At 40.0% G+C, this 20,197-nt stretch overlaps 1 protein-coding gene across 2 annotated transcripts in view; it reads left to right on the top strand.

Moving 5' to 3' along the window:
- Nucleotides 1-9,242, top strand: part of pspc1 (paraspeckle component 1) — a 172,379-nt gene extending 163,137 nt beyond the window's left edge. For both annotated transcript variants that reach the window (XM_081394622.1, XM_081394621.1), the window contains 2 exons: nt 4,146-4,282; nt 8,482-9,242. In XM_081394622.1, the coding sequence (XP_081250748.1) occupies nt 4,146-4,282; nt 8,482-8,697 (353 nt within the window). In that variant the 3' untranslated portion in view covers nt 8,698-9,242. The remainder of the gene's footprint in view (nt 1-4,145; nt 4,283-8,481) is intronic.
- Nucleotides 9,243-20,197: the final 10,955 nt, after the last annotated feature.

Genomic DNA, 20,197 nt, shown 5'->3' with positions numbered 1-20,197 from the left:
ACTAATGAACCTTATTGTAAAGTGTTACCATTATATTCATAATTTATTTCCTTATGTTTTGTGCTGTATTGTCATCTCAAGATTTTAGTGTCACAGGACAATGTTGTGAAGCATTAATTTTATACAGGTATACATAGAGGCAATTAAGATTATGCAACTAAGATTACTCAGTAAACTCTATTCAAATACCATCACTTAGTCTCCCACGTCCTCTGTCTGCACCTCTTGTACTATATAGGTTTTTACTATTTTAAATATCAGACCAAAATCTGATATATCCTAACAGAGAGGTCTACTGATGACTGTATTGAACACAATTAATTTGTTAACTTTTCATTTGATGTATTGCACTTATATTTATATACTTTAAACGCAAAGAAGACTCTGACTGGATCTCATAACTCTGGAAGAGACGTATATTTCTCTGTACTGAATGTTGTGCTTCATACTTAAGATTGTCAGTTCATGATCTTCATATCATATGTAACAGGAACATTAATCAAGTCATTTTATATATATTTTATTCCCAAAGGATTCAGAAACTTTCAAATTAATAAAATGTGTACATAAAATGTAATTATGTATTTGAATCTTTTAATTCTGACAAGAACATTTAATAATGCATGCATAGCAGGGCTTTATTCATAGAGCGTGTACATATAGTTCGCAGGAGACAAATAAATACAGTAACAATGCATCACTTTCAACCTCTTGTTGAAACAACTGTCAAAATGGATGGCTTGCAACATGACTATTTTGAAAGAATTACAGTAGGAATGGTAAGATCACAATACTGGTTGTCTGCATCTTCATACATCACCTGTCTCGGAAATCTGAAACAATAATACTACATAATATATGCAGCTTAAAAAAAAAGAGATGTCTCCATATGCAGTTCATTTACATTATCATCAGTTGAATGTGTGGTGGACAGCACAGGACATGAAAATCCTTCAACACTAAAAATAAATATTTATGTTCACATGTGGACTAAACAGCAGTTCATAAACTATTGCTTCAACTGATCTCGAACAACTTTAATTTCAGTAAACACTGAAATGAACCGATCAACAGCAGTGCACATACCTCTGCTCAGCCACGAACCGGTTCTTGGTCGAAAGCTGATGACGTAACATGCCAGTAGGCCCGCCCTCACGTGATACCGATTGGTCGATGATAAGCTTAAATCTGATTGGCTAAAGAGTACGACTGCTCTGTGTAGGAGGAGTTCGCTGCCAGGAAAGTCTCAAAAACACACACACACAAATCCAAGGCGATTCACACGTGTATGACGATTTGTACATTCACATTCAAAGATAAACTCGTACATTTTAAACATTCAAAGGTTTTTGTACACAGTTGTATATCTACGAATTGTGTTTTGCATTTGTGAAATGTATTTTATGAATATATACCTTTATTTTGCGCATGTGAATTGCTTTTTGTGAATGTATATTTTTTTCACGCACGTGATTTTTTTTGTGTGTGTACGTGAATTAGGTTTCATGCATGTGAAATTGTCTACGCATGTGTGAATCATGTTTTTTGCGTGAATTATAATTGAGACTATTCTGCTTCCATATGAATTTGCCTCTTTTTACGAAAGTGTGTTGTCTGGTTTGTTAACCTGGAAAAATCGTATTCTGTTTAAACAGGGAAATATTATTATTTTTTATTTTTATTTTTAATCAGTCAGTCTCTAATCTCAGTTTCAGATTGAAGGCTTTTTCACACCAAACAGTAATGCTTATCGCAAAGAAGATTTTGAATGGAAAAAATGGATTCCTATATAATTAATCCCCGTCAATATTCTTTTTAATTTTATCCATGTGGAATTGGATGGTTGTGGTTTGCTACTGATCGATCTTATGTGAGTGGCAGGTTGCCCCTCCCTCACGCCAGTAAACAGAAGAGATGTTGCTGCAAGAGGGAGGGAAAGATATTTTGACTAAAGATTTTGACTCACATTAATTAAGAAAAAAAATATGTGCACAGATAAATCATTTATAATAAATCACTGAATAAAAAAAAAAGAATTGACCATTTCCATTTCATGGCGACTTGAAGTGTGTAAAAAAATAAAAAATAATATATATATATATATATATATATATATATATATATATACTCACCTAAAGGATTATTAGGAACACCATACTAATACTGTGTTTGACCCCCTTTCGCCTTCAGAACTGCCTTAATTCTACGTGGCATTGATTCAACAAGGTGCTGAAAGCATTCTTTAGAAATGTTGGCCCATATTGATAGGATAGCATCTTGCAGTTGATGGAGATTTGTTGGATGCACATCCAGGGCACGAAGCTCCCGTTCCACCACATCCCAAAGATGCTCTTTTGGGTTGAGATCTGGTGACTGTGGGGGCCATTTTAGTACAGTGAACTCATTGTCATGTTCAAGAAACCAATTTGAAATGATTCGAGCTTTGTGACATGGTGCATTATCCTGCTGGAAGTAGCCATCAGAGGATGGGTACATGGTGGTCATAAAGGGATGGACATGGTCAGAAACAATGCTCAGGTAGGCCGTGGCATTTAAACGATGCCCAATTGGCACTAAGGGGCCTAAAGTGTGCCAAGAAAACATCCCCCACACCATTACACCACCACCACCAGCCTGCACAGTGGTAACAAGGCATGATGGATCCATGTTCTCATTTTGTTTACGCCAAATTCTGACTCTACCATCTGAATGTCTCAACAGAAATCGAGACTCATCAGACCAGGCAACATTTTTCCAGTCTTCAACTGTCCAATTTTGGTGAGCTCGTGCAAATTGTAGCCTCTTTTTCCTATTTGTAGTGGAGATGAGTGGTACCCGGTGGGGTCTTCTGCTGTTGTAGCCCATCCGCCTTAAGGTTGTGCGTGTTGTGGCTTCACAAATGCTTTGCTGCATACCTCGGTTGTAACGAGTGGTTACTTCAGTCAAAGTTGCTCTTCTATCAGCTTGAATCAGTCGGTCCATTCTCTTCTGACCTCTAGCATCAACAAGGCATTTTCGCCCACAGGACTGCCGCATACTGGATGTTTTTCCCTTTTCACACCATTCTTTGTAAACCCTAGAAATGGTTGTGCGTGAAAATCCCAGTAACTGAGCAGATTGTGAAATACTCAGACCGGCCCGTCTGGCACCAACAACCATGCCACGCTCAAAATTGCTTAAATCACCTTTCTTTCCCATTCTGACATTCAGTTTGGAGTTCAGGAGATTGTCTTGACCGGGACCACACCCCTAAATGCATTGAAGCAACTGCCATGTGATTGGTTGATTAGATAATTGCATTAATGAGAAATTGAACAGGTGTTCCTAATAATCCTTTAGGTGAGTGTATATGGAGCAGTTAAAAGATTAAAATAATTAATTCATTTAAAAACTATTAATTTGAATGACATAATTGTATGTTATGTGTGCTGTTTAAATAGACTCCAGACAGTTATAGTATTCGCTGTTTAAATAGACACCAGACAGAGACTGATTTTATTTATTTATTTATTTTTTGCTCACACAAATGCAGATTTAACATTTCTCAAAATAAATAAATAACGCACTGGCGAATACAAACACCTTTTCTTTTTTTTTTTTGCCAACCTGCAATAATTAAATGTGTTAAATAATACAAATGTACTTTATGCGTTATTACTTTATGCGTTATCACTTTATGCGTAAAAATTCTCACTTTAGAGAAATTTTCACATCTTAAGTTCAGATCTTTTCTGAATTTGCACAAATTAGTGTTTCCTTCAGCCTGATGCATATTTTCTTCACTTTTTCACATTGTGTTTGGTTTGAAATAGCCTTCAGTAATTATTTTTTGTCTTTGTCTTTTGTCTTGCTATTGTGTAATACTTTTTTATGTGCGGTTACAAAGGACATCATACTTCCACACTTGATTTCTACATTTGCCACGCCAATTTTTTTGTTATATTTTGTATTTTCTAGTTTTATTCGTCTTTCTTGTTTTTTAGTGTTAATTGCAGCGAAGTAATGTACAGTCCCAAATATTACTTTTTTTATTTTAATGTAAGGTGTCACAGATCCATACATTACAACATATTGTAATGTATTTTTAGTTTCATTAAATCTTTTAGCCCTCTCAGTGAATGTCAACTGTACATTGTCTTATGTAGATTCATTTAACCCTGTTGCTGCGGTTAGCGGTAACCAAGGCCCCTCACAAATGATGGGCATAGCAGGCCGAGTTGGAGCCATGGGGCCTGAGGGATCAAATATGGGGACACACCTGATTCCAGATAACGGAGTGATGGTAATGTATTTATGTTTGGCATCTATAATTGTACAGTATCTGTACTATAATTGCAATTACACTTATTTAGTATATAGCAGTGTATTGTCAGCCATGTTATAAGTGGGAATGTAACGGTACACAAAATGACGGTTCGGTATGTACTTTGGTGTTGAGGTCATGATTCAGTATGTTTTCGGTACACTTTTTATTATTATTCTTTGTTGTTTTTTGTCATTTGTGCAGGATTACAAAACTATAATAGTGAATGTAGGCATTTATTTTTATATCGCAAATCATATAATAAAATATTATATTATTAAAGGTACACCATAAAAAGAAAGTGCTTTTCACTTATAGCGTATGATTGCAGAAAATATATATATGTTTTTAATGAACATTGATGGAGCAACAGATTTTATGATATGGCAACTGTCAAGGTCACCAGCATGGGGCAAAAGTCACATTAGTATTGATATAATTACTTTAACTAAAATAATGTTTTAATAATGTCTAAGTTAATACTTGTTCAAAACAATCACTTGAGCGATATTTTGTACTATTTTTGGTTTATTTTGATAAATAAAAGAATGTATTTTTGTTCAATAAATATACTGTCATTAAAATACACTATATTGCCAAAAGTATTGGGACACCCCTCCAAATCATTAAATTCAGGTGTTCCAATTATTTCCATGGCCACAGTTGTATAAAATCAAGCACCTAGGCATGATGAAAAAACATGACTGCTTCTACAAACATTTTTGAAAGAATGGGTCGCTCTCAGGAGCTCAGTGAATTCAAGCGTGGTACCGTTATAGGTTGCTACCTGTGCAATAAGTCCATTCATAAAATTTCCTAACTACTAAATATTCCACGGTCTACTCTTAGTGGTATTATAACAAAGTGGAAGCAATTGGGAACAACAGCAACTCAGCCACGAAGTGGTAGACCACGTAAAATCACAATGTGGGGTCAGCACATGCTGAGACGCACAGTGTGCAGAAGTCGCCAACTTTCTGCAAAGTCAATAGCTACAGACCTCCAAACTTCATGTGGCCTTCAGATTAGCTCAAGAACAGTACGTAGAGAGCTTCATGGAATGGGTTTCCATAGCCATCCAAGAATTATGTCTCGGGCCGAGAACAACCACCACTCCGGAGGAGCTACACCAAAACACACCACGAGACAGGACAACGACGTGATATAAAAGCTTGATTCTTTTCATTGAATGTAAAAACAACTTTAAGGAAATGTCACTGACACGGAACTCCTCATAAGGGCCGCTCGTTGAAACAGGTCCAAGGAATCTTCATTGGAGGAGGACTCGGGCCAGCCGGCAGTTGGTCATCTCCTTCTACGGAACAGCAGTGTGAGGGAACAAGGGCTTTCTCTTTTTACAGGACAGCATCAGATAACTGAGTGTCACCTTTCTTTCACAGGGCAGCAGCAGGCGGATAACAGGATCTCTCTGTTCACAGAACAGCAATTGGTGAGTACAGAATCCAGCAGTTAATAACTGAGTCGTCGTCTTACCACAGAACAGCAATAGCAGAATGCAGCGGCGGATAACAGGATCTCTCTGTTCACAGAACAGCAATTGATGAGCACAGAATCCAGCAGTTAATAACTGAGTCTTCTTCTTCAGCGTTCTCCTCTTCGGGGCTCAGACAGAGAGATATGAACATAACATGGACGTATCTCAGCTGTTTCAGACAGAGAGGAATGAACATAATTCACAGTTTCCGCATTCTCTTCTTCAGCGTTCTCTTTCAACAGGACTCAGACAGAGAGAGAGAGAGATATGAACATAACATGGACGTACCTCAGCAATTTCAGTTAGAGAGAGGAATGAACATAATTCACAGCTTCCGCGTTCTCTTCTTCAGCGTTCTCTTCTTCGGGGCTCAGACAGAGAGATATGAACATAACATGGACGTATCTCAGCAGTTTCAGACAGAGAGAGGAATGAACATAATTCACAGCTTCCGCATTCTCTTTTTCGGCGTTCTCTTTCAACAGGACTCAGACAGAGAGATATATGAACATAACATGGACGTACCTCAGCAATTTCAGACAGAGAGAGGAATGAACATAATTTACAGCTTCCGCATTATCTTCTTCAGCGTTCTCTTCTTCGGCGTTCTCTTTCAACAGGACTCAGACAGAGAGAGATATGAACATAACATGGACGTACCTCAGCAATTTCAGACAGAGAGAGGAATGAACATAATTCACAGCTTCCGCATTCTCTTCTTCAGCGTTCTCTTCTTCGGGGCTCGGACAGAGAGAGATATGAACATAACATGGACATATCTCAGCAGTTTCAGACAGAGAGAGGAATGAACATAATTCACAGCTTCCGCATTTCTCTTCTTCAGCGTTCTCTTTCAACAGGGCTCAGACAGAGAGAGACATGCACATAACATAAACGTATCTCGGCAGTTTCAGCATTCTCTTTCAACAGGGCTCAGGCGGGGAGAGGAATAAACAGCTGTGACTGCGAGTGGACAGCAGAAACACAATTCCCACACTCGTATATTCACCAACACACTGCAAGGTTTCACTCGTGCTCACTTCCACAATAAAACTGCAATTCAACAGACTCACAACCAAGGCTTTCGCCCGCAATCCAACCAAAGTCTTCTCTCTCTCTCTCTCTCCCCCGCGGCCTCCATCCGCAGACGCAGCCGCAGCCTCGGCCTCTCTCTCTCTCGCCAATCTCTCCCACAGCTCTGCCTTCTCCGCCTCTCGTGCCTCTTCAAAACGCCGCTTTTAAATCCCCCGTTGGAGACACGCGCTCCAATGGCCGCTTGATTAGCTGCTGCAGCTGCCGCTGAACCGGCCTGGTGTCGCACCGGAAGTCTCCCCCCAGGGGAACTCGTTCCGCTCCCAAAGTTCCTTCTTGTCACCCGGTGACAATTACATCACCAAGTGCCATGCAAATCATCGGATGCAGTGGTGTAAATCACGCCGCTACTGGACTCTAGAGCAGTGGAGGCGTGTTCTCTGGAGTGATGAATCACGCTTCTCTGTCTGGTAATCCGATGGACGACTCTGGGTTTGGTGGTTGCCAGGAGAATGGTACTTGCCTGACTGCATTGTGCCAAGTGTAAAGTTTAGTGGAGGGGGGATTATGGTGTGTTTTTTTGTTTTTTTCAGGGGTTTGGCTTGGCCCCCTAGTTCCTGATATAGTTCCTGAACTCTTAAAGCTTCAGCATAACAATACAATTTGGACAATTTCATGCTCCCAACTTTGTGGGAACAGTTTGGGGATGGCCCCTTCCTGTTCCAACATGAATGCTCACCAGTGCACAAAGCAAGGTCCATAAAGAAATGGATGAGCGAGTTTGGTGTGGAGGAACTTGACTGGCCTGCACATAGTCCTGACCTCAACCCGATAGAATACCTTTGGGATGAATTAGAGCGGAGACTGTGAGCCAGGCCTTCTCGTCTAACATCAGTGCCTGACCTCACAAATGCGCTTCTAGAAGAATGGTCAAAAATTCCCATAAACACACTCCTAAACCTTGTGGAAAGCCTTCCCAGAAGAGTTGAAGCTGTTATAGCTGTAAAGGGTGGGCCAACTCCATATTAAACCCTATGGATTAAGAAGGGGATGCCATTAAAGTTCATGTGCATGTAAAGGCAGGCGTCCCAAAACTTTTGGCAATATAGTATATGTTCAAATTAAAAGTACAGAAACAAAATTATTTTAAAAAGCAAATAAATATGATATTTTATTATCTTATATGATTAATATAATAAAAAAAATATATATATATGATGGTTTCATTATAAATATGATGATTGTGATGGTGGACAACTTGATATATGATATTTACCATCTGAATCTAACCATGTCATTTCAACAACTGGAAAGGTCAGCCAGCTGTTTACTATCATGTTAATTATTGTCCCTTTGGCCCCAACAGCAGGGGGCACATTTTATGCAAATTCCATACATTTATATATTCTTTCATTATTGAAAAACTGTTGCTTTAATTACCTTGAACAAAACTGAAAATCATTAACCTTTTTCAAAACCATCAAGACCTTTGGCTCAAAATATAGTCAATAATTTTACATTTGACATTTTTGCTTATTTTTGGACAATTTGTTTATGCAACAACTAAAATATTATATGGTTAATGTAAAATAGCATCATATTCAAACAATTGCTTTCTACAAATATGCCCTACCTATTTTTTTATATTCAGCATAATGAGCGGTTTTCTGAAGGAGGAGGTCTTCCGATGGGTTCTCCCGCGGGTGGGCGGACTGGTGTTGACTCCCCTCAGCAGCAGCAGCAGCACTCATCCATGGTGGTTGGGGCAGGTCCTGTTCCTGGTGTGGTTGGCCAAAGTGGCTTTGGGAGAGGAAGTCCAGTTGGGGGCAACTTTGATGGACCAAACAACAAACGACATAGATACTAATATTAGTTTTCTCTGGAAATTATGCTAACACATGTACAGATTGAAGCACCTTGACTCATGATTTCTGATAAATTACCATATGACCAACTGACTAATTATGTCTAAAATGGACAGAAATGGCATGAACCAGGCCCTGTGTTAATGTGAAACTGTCATGAATTATTAAACGCCATTGAATCAGCTTGTACTTGACAAAATATCCTAAACCAATCGTAGATTGCTTACTATTAATGTAGTCATGTATTTCTTTTTTTTTTTTTTATTATTATCTGCAATTAAGCTGTTTTCCTGTCAATAAGTGTTTATGTGGAACTTGCATTTGTTTTGTTTTTTTAGAAAATTCTGAATTCTCCTGCTTTCTGATTTAGAATGTCAGTACTTTGAATAAATGTTTTAAAATAATTATGTGCATTTGTGGTTGTCACAGATTAAAAAAGTCCTTAGTGATACTATTGAGTAACAATTCTAGTTGCAGATTCTGAGTAAATGGCACATACAAATGGTTACATGTGTTTTCTTATTTTAATAAATAATATTTTAATGACTTTTGATGTTTAATTTTATTTTACTGTTTAGGGCCATTCACACTGTGTTTAACCCAGTTATTGTTGTTCTAAACCCTGTAAAAATATCAGAGGACCACCTTTACCTCAGGACGCCAGATAATGAATTAACAGTAAAAGAAATATTATGTAAATTTAAGGTTTTCAGGAATTTTATGTACAAAAATATCACAACTAAATGAGTGCCATGAATGCATACGTTAAGTGCATAAGATTGATAAATGCAGGTGATTAAGTTGAATGTTACTATGGCAGAGTTATCTCATGGAAAGATAAACTATGGTTCCTCTGCAACTAATAAGGACAATCATCTTATTCTGAATTCAACAAATTAACTGAATGATCGTTTGTTTTATAAAACATCTAATGCAAAATCACATACTGACAATTCACACTAATGCCGAAGTCTCTGAAAAAGTGGTTTGGTAAAATGATATTTACATTCCACTTGGTCAGGTGGTGATTCCAGTGGTGGCCTACGGCTTCCACTGGTTGTGCTGATCCACGTTGCACTGGAAGACAGGAGTTTAAACCGCCTTGAACATGAAGAGCTGGATAATGCTGATCTTTGGGAGCACCAAGAAGATCCCTGTAGTCTGGATCATGCAGATGAAGGTACCTTGGTGAAGGTCCTGACAACTTGCAGATGGAAGAGCCTTGGAAGCATGGGCGTATAGTTTGCAGGGAATGTGTACCCTGCAATTTTAATAAAACGTAAATTTGTCTTTTTTAAAAAGAAAGGACATTTTTGAAAGAAGTCTTCTGTTCACCAAGGCTGCATTTAATTAATCAAAAATACAGTAAAAACAGTAATATTGCAAAATATTACAAATTAAAATAGCTGTTTTCTATGTAAATATACTGTTTTTTAAAATGCATTTATTCCTGTGCTCAAAGCTGAATTTTCAGCATCATTACTCCAGTCTTCAGTGTCATATATGATCCTTCAGAAATCATTCTAATATACTGATTAGCTGTTCAAGAAACATCTCTAATTATTATCAGTGTTAAACAGTTGTGCTGCTTAAAATTGTTGTGGAAACCATGATGCAGTGTATTTTTCAGGATTCTTTGATGATTATAAAGTTCAATGAACAGCATTTAATTGCATTTATTACATTTATTAGACATTTATTAAATAGAAATATTTTGCAACATTATAAATGTCTTCACTGTCACTTTTGGTCAATTTAATTCATGCTTGAATAAAAGTATATAAATATTTGTATTTATTTAATCTTACTACAAATGTTTGAACTGTTTTCAATACTGATAATAATCATAAATGTTTCTTGAGCAGCAAATCAACATATCAGAATGATTTCTGAAGGATCATGTGACTGCGTCTGGAGTAATGATGCTAAAAATTCAGCTTTAATCACAGGAATAAATTACATTTTAAAATATATTCACATAGAAAACAGCTATTTTAAATTGTAATACTATTTTACAATATTGCTGTTTTTACTGCATTTTTGATTAAATAAATGCAGCCTTGGTGAGTAGAAGTGACCTCTTTCAAAAACATTAAACAATAGTAATGTTTCCAAACTTTTGACAGGTAGTTTATTTTCTGCATTACATTGTGATAATTTTTTTTCCACATTGTCCATGGGGACTTAATGCACTAGTGTTTGTAGTACATCATGAAATTATCATAAAATGTAGGGGAAAAAATATTATAGATATTGGTGGTTGGAATCTGAAAGATCTGAAAAAGCCCACACTTTTACCCTCTCATAGACTATTTCTTTGAAAAAATCAGGACAGAAATGGTTGAAAGTGGACAAATAAGATGGATTAAAACATCAGGTGTAAATGGGAATGTGTCTCCCTTGTCTACTTGTGATCTCATCGACCAAAACGCTTCTTAATACCAGGTCTAAACAGGGCCAATGTATTTAAATGTCTGTTCTTTCTTTGTGGCCGTTTCTTCATCAGCTACACATGGTGAGGCAAGGGACTAAGGAATTTACAATCATTCACAGTTGGGGATAAGAATCAGGGTGAACAAAGCACTTCCTAGGATTTGGGGAGACATGGGTTAAAACAGGCTTAAGGCCTCAATATATGGTGATGTTCTTTTTAGTTCTTCGCTTAGGGGTAAAAAGAAATGTGAAATACCTTTGAAATATCCCGATGCCGCTCACATTTAGATGAATATTTAAATATGAGCTGCACTCTTTCCTCTGAATAACAAAAATGACAGGGTTGAGAAAATAGCAATTAGGAAATGCATAAGAGCATAGTTATATATGGATATGTTTGCACTAGCTCTGGAATTCAGCAGTCCAGTCACGTCATGTTTATTTATACAGCACTTTATAAAATAGATTGCTTTAACCCTTTCATGCATGAATTATGATATCCTCAGTCAGGATTTTTTTCCTATGTGTTTTTATTGCTCTTAGGGCATGAAAAACAAGAATTGATTTTTATTTTATTTTTTTACAAATTTTTCAAAGAGATCTTCAGATGTCCACTTGGGTGGACAGCATGCGTTTGGTTTAAACTTAAGATATACTAGATTTAATATAAGACAATAATCAAACACATAAAGTATGTGAATTTAACGAACTAATCAATACAATTATATCAAATCATGTGAAAACTATAAAATATATACAAAAAATCGAAATGCAAAATATTGCAAAGGCTTCATACAACTTCATACAAGTTGCACTTGGCGTATCTTTGATATCAGAACATGAGGACATGATTCCATCAGATTTTTCTACAGTCTGTCAAGGTACAACTGTGGAAACCACTCAGATGCTCCCTCCAGTGCACCAGAGTATGGAGATTTACCCTAATTAGCTGATAATTCTGATTATGTTCAAGATGGACATGCACATTTCTATCATAGCCCTCCTCTGAGAAAACCTAGCGATACGTTTTTTCAATCTCATCTGAAATGATCAGTGTTGAGGGTAACGCACTACAACTAACATGCATAACGCATTCAGATAACTTTTTTGATGTTACAAGTAATGTTTTACAAGTAACATGCATTACCTAATCAGATTACTTTTTGATCTAACAGGTAATTAACTACAAGTAATGTGCATTACCTAATCAGATTACTTTTTTTATGTAACAAGTAAAGAAACGCATTACAAGTAACATGCATTGCGTAATCAGATTACTTTTTGATGTTATGAGTAAGGAAACGCATTACAAGTAACATGCATTATGTAATCAGATTACTTTTTGATGTTATGAGTAAAGAAACACATTACAAGTAACATGCATTACGTAATCAGATTACTTTTTGATGTTATGAGTAAAAAAACACATTACAATAACGTGCATTATGAAATCAGATTACTTTTTGATCTAACAAATAAAGTAATGCATTACAAGTGTCATACATATGTAATCACATGACTTTTTTCAATGTCAATGAAAATTACTTTCTAATAATACAAGTACATTTATTTACAGTAAAAAAGTCACTGCAGATTAAGTTTTTAAGTTTTAAATTTCAAAAACAATATTCACATTATAATTATGAATTGTAGCTGAAATATATCAGTTGATGCATGACGTCCACTACAGTGGACATGTGATTAATCAGAGTTTTCTCTCAATCTAAAATCAAAACTTGGAAAATTTTACTGTGATATGACTCATTAGATATTGCTTGATGCTGCAATATTTTTTTTACCTCCAAGAGTCTCCTAGATTCGAAGGAATGGGTGGATATTCTGGAGCAACTTGGCATGTCTGACTGACCCTTGGCCATCTTAGTTTGGAGGGGGGAAAAATCGAAACACAAAGGCTTGCCACTTGATTGCAATTTATAGGATGATGCACAAGGGTCCAATGAAGAGATTGATGTGCAACTTTGCCATAAAAACCTGTGCAAATTCAAGAAAATGCATTTTTAATAGCTGTCCACTGTAGTGACCACTATGCGTGAAAGGGTTAAGGCAGCAGCTTTACAATATTAAACATGAAAAAACAGTGTCAGTGTTGCTTTCAATTAGAATTACAACTTCATTTTCTAGTATAAAGCTCTCCAGTGATTTCATGTATTCACTCGCGTCTGACCCTGATAGACTGAACTGGTGAATTGAACCAGAAAAGATTTCCACCGGCAAAGCCTCTGAGCTACACCCACCTATTAAGTCATTGCCGCAGACCAATGCTAGTTCGAAGGCATTTACTAGCCAGAGCGAACTTTTCTGGAAAATTTGCTTTGACAAGCTGTTTCGAACTCCCAAAATGAACTCTAAACAAACATCGTTTTGGCTTGATTTTGTTGAAATGACACCATACTAGTTTGTTCTTTGATTTAGCTTGAAGCTACCTTAAGATATCAATTACATTCTGTAATAATTATTTTGAACTCATTTACCGAATTTGAAATTTATATGTGTAACCGGGGCAGGAATAGCCTGATATTTGATTAAAGGGGGGGTGAAATGCTCATTTTCACTCAATCTCCTGTTAATCTTGAGTACCTATAGAGTAGTATTGCATCCTTCATATCTCCAAAAAGTCTTTAGTTTTATTATATTTATAAAAGAAAGATAGGCTGTACTGAGTCTTTCCGGAAAAAAACGAGCGGCTGGAGGCGTGCCGTGTGGGCGAAGCTAAAGCTGTGCTAACGTGCCGAGCTAACAACACAAAGAGACATTTGAAGCAGTTTTACTCACCGCCTGCGGTTCCAACCACAACCGTGAACCTTTATCATTGTGACTGCTCGATCCTTAAGCATTAGACGATCTGCAAATCCGTCGATCTGGGCTTTGTTTATAAAACAATCATCGTCGAAATGCAGGGAACAAACAGTCTTGCACAACTCCGTTGATGATGCTCTGAAAAAAAAAACTTCATCCACTGGTCCCTTAACGCTGGGTTCTTTGGGAATCTGTGCAGGGTTGTCTTGCCCTGGCAACCAAAAACCTACTTCTTTGGTGACATTGACTTCCCAAAAGCCGAGCAGAGCGTTTTGATGAGGTACTGCTTTCGTTCTCTTCTCTCTCTGGTCTACAAGTGCGTGCGCCCGCGCTGTTCCGGGAGAAGTGCCCTTAGGACCCATATAAGGAAATTCCGCCCCAGCTGTCGTCACACAGACCCATACTTGAAAAAAACTTTCCGAAACTTGTGACATACCGGAAGGACAATTTTTGGCACAGAAATACTCCTTCAAACGTACAATTTAATTTTTGAAACTTTGTCCATGTTTAGCATGGGAATCCAACTCTTTAACAGTGTAAAAAACTCAGTTTGCATGAAATAGCATTTCATCCCCCCTTTAATTTCCCTGGTGATTTGCCCTTATGTTTGCTTTGACTCAGCCGTGCGCGCTGTCCCCTTTAAGAGTGTGTGCATGCGCAGATGAGAGAGCGCGTCAGACTGAAAGAGAGCGCAGTTTGAGACAGAGTCACACAGAGGGAGAAATAGTCGATTAAACTGTTAAAGAGAGAACATTTCCAGTTTGATATTGACTTGTGAATCTGTGGTGATAACAGTCGTGTGATAGTGTCGAGTGTAGGGTTGATTTCGCTGCTCATACGAGTGTGGTGTTCCTGCACGTGAGAGATCTTCTGTGGGGAAAGGAAATTCAGAGACGCTGGGGAAGATTGAGCGTGAGTTAATCTGTAATATGTTATAAAAAAGTTGTTGAAAGGTTAAATAACACTAATTATTTCATATATTAATGTAACATTGGGTAATTATTGTTCTTTATGCCATGTTAGAGGGGAGAACAGCCACACGTGATATTGCACGTGCACCAGCTACCACGTGAGCTTTTCCTGTGTGCTTCAAAGTCTCAATAAGAGTGAGTTTTGATCATTTTATTCTCCTAAAGTGTTTATGTATAAGTTATGAAGAGTTTTGTACCTTTGTTCAAGTGTATACTACTTCCTTGAGAGTAGTTACTGTTTGATTTGAACAGAAGGGGTCAAACTGTGGATTGTAATGTATTCATGTGGTGAAATGTGCAGATTTCTCATGTATGTTGTGTTTTATTTCTTTCATTAGGCACATATAGGCCACTACCGTTGTTTTTGGCACTCATTTTATTTGTTTCTGAGATTATCAATGTGAAAACCACCTTTTTATTTGTTTTGTTATGTAAGACTCTTATTACTTTGTTTTCTGCACTCATTGGAGTCAGTTTGATAGTTTATTTTGTTATGCCAATTTCACTTATTAATTGGAATGTTTTTCTAAAACTGCTTTTCTCCTGAACAAAAATATACATTAACGCTGTGTCTCATTTGAGGCTCAGTCAGGAATAAAGGAACCCGTTTTCTTTAGATATTATGGCTGTGTCTTATTTCCTGACATAACGTTTGAACGGCCACATCTAATTTGGTACCAGGAGTGGGGTTCCGTTTTTTTTGTTTGGGGGTTGGTTTATTTTTGTGATAAGAGTGCTAAAATAGTAGGGTGCAAACAACGGTAGTGGTTAAGAGCGGCTGAGTGCTATAAGGACCTGCAGAATATTGTGTGCCATCCTGAAAGGAGCTGCAGGAGGACCAAGGGCCAGCAAACCAGGACTGTTGCGTCGGAGGAGATTGTGAAGGACGGTGCTTGTTGGACTGACTGACTGAGAACTGAGACTTTCTGCAACTGCGAGTCATGGACGATGCAGCCGCCCAGGCTGAGGGCATGGACGATGCAGCCGCCCAGGCTGAGGACATTCAAGGTGCAGGTGCTGCAGCTCCGGAAATGGACATTGGGGGAGGTAACCCCATCTCGCAGCTACAGTCACAGATCCTGGAGTTGGGACGTAGACATGATCAAGTAATGTCGACGCTTACTAACATGACTAATGTACCTACTAGATCTTATGTGTATATCCCAAGAGAAAGACAAATTGTACCTTTCAGTGGGGATCCGAGTAAAGATTGCCAAAATGTGGATGAGTTCATTGAGGAACTTGAGAGAGTAATCAGAGTGAGGGGTTTAAATACAGAGGATCAGGTGGATTTTATCCTCTCCCACTTAAGGCGTTCCGCTCTAGATGAAGTCAGGTTGTGTATGGGAGGGGAGGATAAGTTACCTCAAGACATGTTCTCTTACTTGAGGGCAGCCTTCAGGGAAAAGCTGTGCATTTTATGCACAGAAACAATTGGATGGTGAAGATTTCCGTGATTATTCACACGCCCTGTCCTTGCTGCTCAATGCTGCACTCCAGCAGTCACCCCATATTGTTCCGAACATGCAGCTGGCATTGAGAGATCAGTTTATAAAGGGGGTGAGGGATTCAATTCTCCGTAGGGAACTGCGTAAGGTTGTTCATAAGTTTATCAGTTTATAAAGGGGGTGAGGGATTCAATTCTCCGTAGGGAACTGCGTAAGGTGGTTCTTTTACGCAGGTGGTTCTCTTCTGCGTAAGGTCTCACGCTACATTATTTGAAGTCCGTGAGGAAGCCCTTATGTGGTGTTTGGAAGAGAGACCCCGTGCAGCTAATCTTGCTAGAAACCGAAATCTAGTGGGTGTGGGGGAAAATGTAGAGCATGCGAGAATGTCTGCGACCATACCAAGTGACTTGAGTGTAGCCCTGCAGGAAGTAATTAAGGTAATTACACAACAAGGGAAAGCAATCGGGGAACTTACCAATGCTGTCCGTGACCTCACGATCCAGAGGTCTGACCCAAGTGGTGAGAAACCTAGTAAGGCCAGGTTTAAGCCAAAATATACTCGTGATGGCCAACCCATTTGTTTGAGATGCGAGGGCGTTGGACACATAGCCCGGCAATGCACTGTGCCACGCTTCCATGAAAACTGTGCCAGATACGCCAGAGTCTCAGAGTCTTCAGGGAAACTGTGCGCCTCCATTGCGAAGAGCCGAGCAGTGAGAGGTGGCACTGATGGCTCAAACAGTGGCACCTGACCAAAGAGCGATTCCTGGAGCGTGCAGTGGGCAAGTGCCCAGAAGTCGAAATTTACATTGGAGGGGTAGCTGTCAGGTGCCTATTGGACACTGGCAGCAATGTGAGTACTTTGACAGAGAGTTTCTTTAAAGAGCATCTTCATGGAGAAGATAAAGACATGCATTGTATGACCAAGTGGTTGAAGATCACCGCTGCCAATAGGTTGCCGCTTCCCTACCTTGGGTATGTCGAACTTGATATCCAGGTAATGGGTTTGACTATACCTGGGTGTGGGTTCCTGGTGATTCGTGACCAAGAGGAAGGGACAATCGACTCAGCGCCCTCAGGCATACTTGGCATGAACATAGCGCTGCGCTGTAAACAGTTGATTCTGGCCGAGTTTGACAATGCTTTGGAAGGGACGTTGAATGCTGACTGGAGAGCCGCCTTTAACAAGGTGCAAGAGGCTATCCCAGTGGAGGCGACCTCTATGGTTCGGACAATAGGCACACATAAGCTGTATGTACCTGCAGGCTCAGTTGCTACAATTCAGGCTAAAACACACAAGGAACTGATTGGAAATAGGGACTTAGGATTGTTTGAACCAGGTAATACATCATTGCCAGGTGGCCTGGTCCTGGTTCCTACCTTGGTGTCACCTGATAGTCGAGTGTTCCCAGTGCAGGTAGTAAACTTGTCACCAGAAGATGTGTGGTTGCCGCCTAAGGTGAAACTCGGGATACTAACCCAGGGTCGTCGCTTTGAGGGTAGCTCCTGCGAGGTTACATTCCATCGTATCTCCGCGGATCATGAAGAGGTTACTGTCCACCAGAGATCAATGACAGGGGTTGGGAGTGACCTGCAGTGTCCATTGGAGAAGGTGCAGATCGGTGGTACCCCTACACAGCAGGCAGAGCTGAAGGCACTCCTGATGAAATACTTGGATGTGTTCGCCATCTGTGATGAAGACCTTGGTTATGCTGACCTGGTAAAATATGAGATTCCCTGAAAGATGACCTCCCTGTCTCACAGCCATACCGACGAATACCCCCAAACCAATTTGAGGAGGTAAAGGACCATATCTCCGGATTACTCAAGAAGGGTGTCATCCGAGAAAGCTCCAGTTCGTATGCTTCTCCGGTGGTGTTAGTTCGTAAGTCTGATGGGAGTCTCCGGCTATGCGTGGACTACAGGAAGCTGAACTCTAAAACTAGACGTGATGCCTTCCCATTGCCACGAATTGACGAGAGTCTGGATGCTTTGAGCAAGGCCAAGGTGTTCTCATCTATTGATCTTGTGAGTGGCTACCATCAGGTGGCAGTTCATGAGAAGGACCGGAACAAAACAGCCTTCATTACACCATTTGGGCCGTATGAGTACCAGCGGATGCTGTTTTGGACTCTGTAATGCGCCTGCGACATTCCAGCGCCTCATGCAAGGCATAATGAGTGATCTGGTCTTTCAAATGGTACTTGTATACTTGGATGATTTGCTTATCTATTAAAGTACATTTGAGGGACACTTAGTGAGGCTCGAGACTGTGCTAAAAAGGTTAAGGGAGGCTGGTCTAAAGGTAAAGGTGGAAAAGTGCCATTTTCTGCAGTCCAAGGTAAAGTTCCTAGGGCATGTTGTATCAGCGCAGGGGATGTCTACAGACCCAGACAAAGTGAGTGCAGTGAAGCAGTGGCCGATCCCTAACACTCTAAAAGAGCTGCGATCCTTTTTAGGGTTTTGCAGTTACTATCGAAGATTCATTGAGGGTTTCTCTAGAGTGGCGTGTCCGCTTCATGATGTGGTTAACACTTGTGTTCGCCAGGGGAGTGTTGTTCAGGCCAATAAGTTGTTCAAGGGCTCCTGGACAACAGAATGCCAACAGGCCTTTGAGCACCTCAAGGAGAAGCCCGCATGCTCCAACGCTGGGCTATGCGGACTTCACCCTACCATTTGTACTAGAGACCGACGCCAGTAACCTGGGATTAGGCGCTGTGCTATACCAGCAGCAAGGGGGAAGGAAAACTGTGATAGCGTATGCAAGTCGGAGGTTGAGGGGTGCAGAGCGAAATGACAGGAACTACAGCAGTATAAAGCTGGAGCTCCTGGCACTCAAGTGGGCAGTGGGGGAGAAGTTCAGGAGTTACCTGCTGGGATCGAAGTTTACTGTCTTAACAGATAACAACCTTCTGTGCCATCTCAACACCGCCAAGCTGGGCGCAATTGAACAGAGGTGGGTTGCACAGCTTGCAGTATTTGATTTTGACGTGCAGTACCATCCTGGTCGGTGTAACACTGCAGCCGATGCTCTCTCTAGAAGACCAGGGCTAGAGGAAATAGAGGTGGTAACTGAAGATTCGGAGTACGACGGCTGTGTATTTGCAGCGGGCTCCGCACCGGGACGGCAGTGGAGGCTGATCTGTCAGGGCTAATGGAAGGGCCTAGAAATGGAGGAACAATAAAGCTACAATCAGCCATGGTTGATCAAGGGAATGAAGAGAGACAACTCCTGGAGAATACCCCAACGCTACCTGGATACATGAAAGATGAGCTCCGTCAGTTCCAAGAGGAAGATCCGACCATCAGCACGCTTAAGTGTTTCTGGGACAAGAAGAGGAAACCCACAAATCATGAGAGAAAAGGCTTGTCTCGATCTGTGCTCTTGTTGCTTAAGCAGTGGGATAGAATCCAAGAGAGAGAGGGGCTGTTGTTTAGAGTCATTGACGATGTGTTCAATGGGGAATGCCGGCAGTTGCTGCTCCCTGCATGTCTGGTCAAGCTGGTGTTGCAAAGTGTCCATGACCAGATGGGGCATCAGGGCATTGAGAGGACGCTGGGCCTGCTCAAGCAGCGTTGTTATTGGGTTGGGATGAGTGATGCTGTGGGTAAGTGGGTGAAGGAGTGCCAGCGATGCGTGTTAGCCAAAATGCCGCAGCTGAAGATACAAGCACCTTGGGCCCCGTTCTTGGCGTCACATCCATTAGAGGTGGTTGCAATGGATTTCACCACACTAGAGCCGGCATCGGATGGGCGGGAGAATGTCTTAGTTGTTACAGATGTATTCACTAAGTTTAGCCAGACGTTCCCCACCCGCAATCAGAAGGCGGACA

Source organism: Scardinius erythrophthalmus, assembly GCF_964197995.2.
Source record: "Scardinius erythrophthalmus genome assembly, contig: HAP1_SCAFFOLD_55, whole genome shotgun sequence".
In the NCBI taxonomy this organism is placed as follows: Eukaryota; Metazoa; Chordata; class Actinopteri; order Cypriniformes; family Leuciscidae; genus Scardinius; species Scardinius erythrophthalmus.
This window is presented reverse-complemented; position numbering and strand designations above follow the sequence as displayed.